At 46.8% G+C, this 6,682-nt stretch overlaps 1 protein-coding gene and 1 long non-coding RNA gene across 4 annotated transcripts in view; one reads left to right on the top strand and one right to left on the bottom strand.

Moving 5' to 3' along the window:
• The window catches only part of TMC2 (transmembrane channel like 2), a 65,148-nt gene extending 61,724 nt beyond the window's left edge, over positions 1-3,424 (top strand). The window contains exons 18-20 of the mRNA XM_019645803.1: positions 742-820; positions 1,669-1,786; positions 2,840-3,424. Of these exons, the coding sequence (XP_019501348.1) occupies positions 742-820; positions 1,669-1,786; positions 2,840-3,057 (415 nt within the window). The 3' untranslated portion in view covers positions 3,058-3,424. The remainder of the gene's footprint in view (positions 1-741; positions 821-1,668; positions 1,787-2,839) is intronic.
• Positions 22-6,682, bottom strand: part of LOC109384446 (uncharacterized) — a 16,064-nt gene continuing 9,403 nt past the window's right edge. For all 3 annotated transcript variants that reach the window (XR_002124400.1, XR_002124399.1, XR_002124401.1), the window contains exons 2-3: positions 4,809-5,086; positions 22-843 (exon numbers count right to left, since the gene is read on the bottom strand). This is a non-coding gene — a long non-coding RNA (uncharacterized LOC109384446). The remainder of the gene's footprint in view (positions 844-4,808; positions 5,087-6,682) is intronic.

Below are 6,682 nucleotides of genomic sequence, written 5' to 3'. Positions count from 1 at the left end.
TCCTGTGAATGGGAAGCCCAGGCTACAGCCTCAAAGGATGCCCAGTCATGAAGTCAGCCAGTGTGGGCTGGACTCTGAAAGTCACCAGCCCAGGACAGATATTCCCATCAGGGCACCTGCAGTTGTGTTCCTAGGCAGACCTGGAGCAGGTACTTAGCATCTCTGTCTCTGTCAGCACTTGAAGATTGTGAAAAGGGCTTTAGCTTAAAATGTGGGCTCTGAGGAGTACTAATAGATGGGGTGACCTTGGGCAGATTTCTTAAGCTCTCTGAATTCCAGGATACTGATCTGTAAAGATAGGAGTCATCCTCTCTACTTCATGGAGTTTCATCAAAACCAGTGAGATGTGGGGTGGGATGCACATGACACAGAGCCTGACACAGGGCAGGTGCCCAGGAAACATAAGTAGCTTCTTGTGCAGACAAGAAACGCTGCCACTCCCCCACCTCTTCAGATTTCCCGGAAGAGAGATGATTCCTTTAGCCAACTTTTATTGAGCACTCTGACAACTAGAAATGTGCAGGTCATTTCCACGTTCAATCAAATGGAGAACAGGGATGTCCCGGACCTTCTCCAGGTTAAGTGGGGATTTTAGGATGGTAGGATCTCTCTCCACCCTACCGAGAGGCAAAGCCTTGGCACCTGTTCCAGGAAGCAGGCCTTGATTCCTAGGGAAAGGCATCCAGCTCTTGTCATTTTCCAAGATTGCAGTATCACAGGAGGCACGCTTTTCTCTTGCAGCCTGGCCATCTACTACCTGAACTCAGTTTCCAAAAGCCTTTTCCGAGCTAATGTCCAGCTGAGGAAGAAAATCCAAGCGGTGAGTCTGTCACAAGTTTCATTCTGGAAGGTAAAAGGATGTCATGAATTATTATTTTTTTTTTTTGCTAATTTGCTCTGTGAACCCAGTTGTATGCTCTAAATGGCATTCTTCTACACCTAATCCAAAAATATCTGTGTGATAGGAAGCAGCCTTATGAGATTCAACAGCATGCATTCATATTGGGTATATAGAACAATAATGATTTAAATTTTGAGAGGCTGATGAAAAACTGGAGAAATTCAATGGATTCAACCAATGTTCATACATAATAAAACCAGAACCCACACTAATTCCTACACTTTAAAACTAATACTATAAACAGCAAAGAAAATAATGTTGTTAAAATGACATGTTGCTTGTGGTCTGTGGCCTAACAAGTCTTTTAAGCCTCTCTCAATATTGGTCGACTTCTGACTGCTCTCTTCCATTCTCCCAGCCCCCAACCTGCCTCCTACTCATGGTAAAGGGTAGACCCAACCCTCTTTAAGCCCTGACCTCCTTGCTTCCTCCATGCCTCTTCTGGAACTAATCTCATCTGCCTCGCTCGCAGCCAGTTCCCCATCGCCATCCCACTCCCTTAATTTTACGGGACTCCTGCCCAGATAAAGAAAACCATTGAATTAGAGGATTGGGGAGGGCTTCTGTCCTCCCCTAGCCAGATGATCCCTCAAATGTTGTCCAAACCTGAGTCTCAGGCTGCCCTGTCAGCCGTGCAGACTAATTACATGTGATTTAAGGTAAGTACCAAGAACTGAAGACAGAGTCCTTACCCTTCAGATCTCACCATCCTGAGCCTCAAACACCCATTTCCCTGGCCAAGACCAACCGCTAATTTTTTCCTGCAGCTCCGTGAAGTTGAAAAGAGCCACAAATCTGTCAAAGGCAGAGCCACAGCCAGAGATTCAGAGGACACAGATAAAGGCAGCTCCAAAGATGCCACCCAGCTCCAACTCACCAAAGCAGGTAAATTCTATTTCATGACGATTACTTTTCACAAGGCCACATGGAAAGGTGTAAAGAGCATATGTTGTGAAATCAGACGGATCTGGGATTAGAATCAGAGTTTTGACGATTATTGGAACAGGCAAATAATGGAACGATGTGTTTGGATGCTGATGGACTTACGTATGGAAGGAAAAAAACAGGTGTACAAAATGTTTTCCGTGAGAAACCAAGAAACTTACACTGGTTTGACAGTGGTCAATTCATGTCCCCAGAGTCTTAACGTGCCTGCCCACCTTACCCACTCCTTTCCCCTCCTTTCTCTATTGGCTGCTGTTTGAAAGTTTGTCCTTCTCCAATTTTTAGTTTTTATTACAAATCTAAAGCTCTTTCGATTTTATACTGATTAAGTCAGTACTGCAGTGTTGATTTAAAAAAACAAAAACAAAACTTTATTGGGGAACAGTGTGTTTTTCCAGGACCCATCAGCTGCAAGTCAAGTCATTCTTTTCAGTCTAGTTGTGGAGGGTACAGCTCTCTGGCCCATGTGGAATCGAACCAGCATCTTGGTGTTAAGAGCCTGCGCTCTAACCACCTGAGCTAACTGGCCGCCCCTCATTTTTTAAAAAGAATTAAAGTGTTATCTGAACACATCAGTGGAACTAGGGTGCAGGGGAAATTTAGGAAGATGGTCGACCTTTAGTCTGGAAAATTCCAACTGCCTCGATTGCTGCCCTTACTCAGCTTCTCTTCTTGAAAGTAAATGCTTTAAGAACCCCAAACAGCTAATAGCTCAAACACAATAAAAGTTTACTTCTCACTCAACATAAACTCCAAATTGGGTGTTTCCACTTGATGGTCACTTTCTTCCCAAGGGATGATTCAGAGACCCTGGCTCCTTCCAACCTGTGACTCCACCTGCATCAGGCTAGTGTGAGGGGAAGAACCTAGAGGTCACGCCTGGAAGTGGTCCCATCAAAGCCTGGACTTCTGTCATGGGCCGCACCCATCCACAATGGAAACTTAGTCCATTCTAAGTCCACATCCTCATTCTTGTCTTTGTTCTTTTTCCAGGGACCATGCCTCACTCTGCCAGCCAAAGCCAGAACCTGGACAAGAAGGCCCAGGGCCCTGGGACCTCCAGCTCTGCTAGCAGGGCCATGCTGCCTGCCTCTAGGCACCTCCCTGTATCTCGGCCTCCTGGCATCAGACCAGATTCTGGCCAAGCCCAGCCTCTGACTCATCCTGGGAGGTCAGCCCTTAGAAAGAGTACTCAGAGACCTACCCACTGACAGCTGGGACTCACAGGAACCCCATCCTGGGGCTGATCCTCTGGCCCCACCAGCTCACACACCCAAATTGGTGTTCTCTCTTCCTCTCTCCTCACACATATGCACATTCTCTCTCCTGTTACTGAACTTTGATTGCTTAGTCTCAGGTCCTTGTGGCTACCAAAACGGGAGGACAGTGGCTTCATCTGCCTTTAGGGGAGCTGAGCCTCCCCTAAATATCTTGGTTCAGGTAGCTATGGACCTTGTACTGATGGTGGTTGCCCTTGGCTCCAGACTTTGGGAGGAGGGGCAGGGCCATGGCCACTGTCATGGACTTTTCTCATGGCGCCCATGTTGGAACATAGGTGGCTGCCAGCTCCACCAACTGGGAGGAGGGTGCAGAGGGGCCCACATTCCTGACCATCACCTCTATTCAAAGGAAGTGAGGTGGTTAAAATAAAAGGTACAAGAAGCCAATGAAAATAAAAGTAAATGAACCAAATCCAGCCATGGTGACTTGGAAGATGGTGATACCCCAGAACCCAGTCTGAGGGGAACTGATGCCATTAAGCACCAAAAATGCACTGGAGCCTCCTAGCAGCAAGGCAAGGAGCGAGTGAGTAGCATAGTACTTCTTATCTAATTGAAGGAAACTTAAAAGATTGCTCAGGGCAGAAAAATCTTTCTCATGTACCAAATTCTAAAAGGAATTTGATAGCCTGCTTATTGTATAAGGGACATTGAAGATGGTTTCTTGAGGAGCTTGCAAAGGGTGCAATGCAAAGCCTTGTCTCTGGTGATTCTATATTCATCTTATGTCTTACGTGGTTCTATGCAGAATGACTCCTAGGGGGCATAAGCTGGGGAGGCCAGACCATTGAGAAGGCCTTGCCAGGAACGGCAGAGGCTCAGCACAGTCACAATCCAAGACTCTTCGACAGCCCAGGTATCTTGCAGGCAGATCCTTTCTTTCCTCTACCCCGTTTTCCCAGACCCAGGTGAGCATGTGGCTTCAAGATCAAGGGACCATCTCACCTATGTCTGCATGTTCTAAAGGGAGTCCTCTCTCTCAGTCACCATCCAACCATGTCCCCAGGGGTTCACAGAATTCCCCACACCCTGGAAGTCAGGCTAAGTTCTGGTGGAGATTTTACAGAGATATCAGAAGCTATACACTTAGAATAATTTCCAACTTCCCTCCCCTTCCCAACCCAGCAAAGAAATTTCAAATACAACCTGAATGGAGTGAGAATGGGGACACGTGACAGGAAGAAATGATAAATTATTTCACCACCATCCACCTCCAGGCAAGGCTAAAGAAGATGCAGCTAATGCCTCATCTCCATGGAACTGAGATCCAACCCCCAAATCCAAAAATGTTTGTGCATCATATGCCTTCTTCTGGGAAGACACACCCTGGCCCTGAACTAATCTACCTGAGACCTCTACAGGAGAATCCAGGAGACCTAACCCAACCAATCAGGACTGGAAAGCCCAAAGATGGCTACCACACTGATGCTTGGCCTTCAAGTCATCCTGTCTGGGGATAATGCCAGTCTCTGGGGAAGGGAACAAGAAAGGCCTAAGTCATCAGCCTCCTAGAGATTACTGTCAGACTTCTGATGGCTAGCAATACACCCACCATAAACACAAATTATCCTGTTCTGATGAGGCATAATTTTATGTGAGTGAATATATTTGCTATCTATTGTTACACAACAAACTGTCCCCAAAATTTAACAACTTAAAGCAATAAATATTTATTATCTTACACAATGTCTGTGGATCACAAATTTGGGATTGGCTTCACTGGGCAGTTCCGGTTCTGAATATTGAAAACAAGGTCTCAGGCAGGGCTATAGTCATTGGAAGACTTGACTAAGGCTGGAAGATCTATTTGCAAGATGGCTCACACATATGGCTGTTGGCAGGAGGCTTCTGCTCCTTGCTGGCTATTAACAGACTTTGATTACCTCCCATGTGAACCTCTCCACAGGGCTTCTGGGGTGTCTTCACAACATAGCAGCTGGTTTCCCCACAGCAAATGATCCTAGAGAGAGGGCAAGAAGGAAGCCACAATGCCTTTTGTAACCTAGTCTCAGAACCATCCATTCTACCACTTTTTACTCATTAGAACTGAGTCACTAAGTCTAGCCCACACTCAAAGGGGAGAAGATTAGTTTTTATCTTGAAGGGGGTTGCTATGAAACAAGCTTTGGACAGATTTTAACAAGAGATTTCCTAACTCAAATAGTCACAAGATCTCTAATCAAGAAAACTCTAAAGCTTTTTTTGAGAGACATCCATCAGAGGATTAGTTAATGGTGGCTCCTGGGACCCTCAAGCAACAGGAAACTTCCAGTGAGCTAGGGAGATGGGCAGAGGTAAGAGAGGAAGGGTAGTGGGCCAGCCGAGTGGCTCAGTTGGTTAAGAGCGCAAGCTCTGAGCAACAGGGTNAACAGACAAGTTGCTGTCCTTTTGTTCTTCAGTCTAATTGTAGAGGATGTCGCTTCACTGCCCCACGTTGGTATTATCACTGCGCTCTTCCCAGGTGAGGCAATCACTCCCCGTCCATTGGACGGCCACTCAAGGTGGCTCATGGCAGCTCACGAAAGCTCACACCAGCTGCCGGCCGTTCGCGCTGGCTGCCAGCCACTCACGGTAGCTCACGGCAGCCCACTGCAACAGGGACTGCAACCTACGCTGTCGCCAGTGACTCATGGCAGCCTCGCTCCAGGCCGAGCTGTTGTTCACCATCTTAGCTGTAGAGGGCACAGAATCACTGGCCCTTATGTGGGATCCGAACCAGGATCCTGCTGCTTAGAGCTGGCGTCCCAAGCCAACTCTTAACCAACACGCCACTCTGCCGGCCCTATGTGGAGATTTTAATATTTCTTGTATTTCATTGTATGGATGAATAAACCACAGCTTATTCATTTCTCTGCATAGACCTACTTAGGTTGTTTCCATTTTTTTGCTGTTGCAAATGTGCTGCTTGTATATATGTCTCCTTGTGCAAATGTGAGACTTTCTCTAAGACAGAACTCAAGAAGTGGAACAACTGGATCATAGGTGTTTCTTCATTCTTTTTAAATAGTACTGAATTGCTTTCTAAAATAAGTGCATATCCTCACATCCTCGATTTCAAACATCCTCTGCTTTCTAGACCTGGCATGAGCGAGGGCTGATGAGATATGATGACCTGGACTGCCCTGTGACCACCTGAGGAAATGCTGGAACCCAGATCCAAAGCTGAGCCTTGCAGGCAGCTAGGAGAAATGCTAAATTTGGAAAGACCCTCAGGAGGATCGCAGCCACCCATAGCACTTTATCTTCTCTGACCTTTCTGTTCCTCCCTAACAAATGGGTTGTTAATTAGAGAGGGCAAGGCCTGGTGCAGAGTCAGTGCCAAAACAGATAGTGGTCCCTTGCCTGTCCTCCCTTCGCTCCTCTCTTCACCCACAGTCCTCTGAGTCTTTGCTTCAAGAGGTTCACATGACAGTCCTGACCCACACGCTGCGCCAAAGACAATGCGGTTCCTCTTCTGTGTAGGGAGAGAGCTTATAGACTCTACTGAAGTGGCTATGGGTGGCCCCACCCCAAGGGGAAGACTTGGAAGACCCAAGCTAGAGTAGCAAAGGCTTGA

The sequence above is a fragment of the Hipposideros armiger genome, unplaced genomic scaffold, assembly GCF_001890085.2.
Source record: "Hipposideros armiger isolate ML-2016 unplaced genomic scaffold, ASM189008v1 scaffold_94, whole genome shotgun sequence".
In the NCBI taxonomy this organism is placed as follows: Eukaryota; Metazoa; Chordata; class Mammalia; order Chiroptera; family Hipposideridae; genus Hipposideros; species Hipposideros armiger.
The sequence above is the reverse complement of the archived record's forward strand: the minus strand, read 5'-3'. Positions and strand labels throughout refer to the sequence as shown.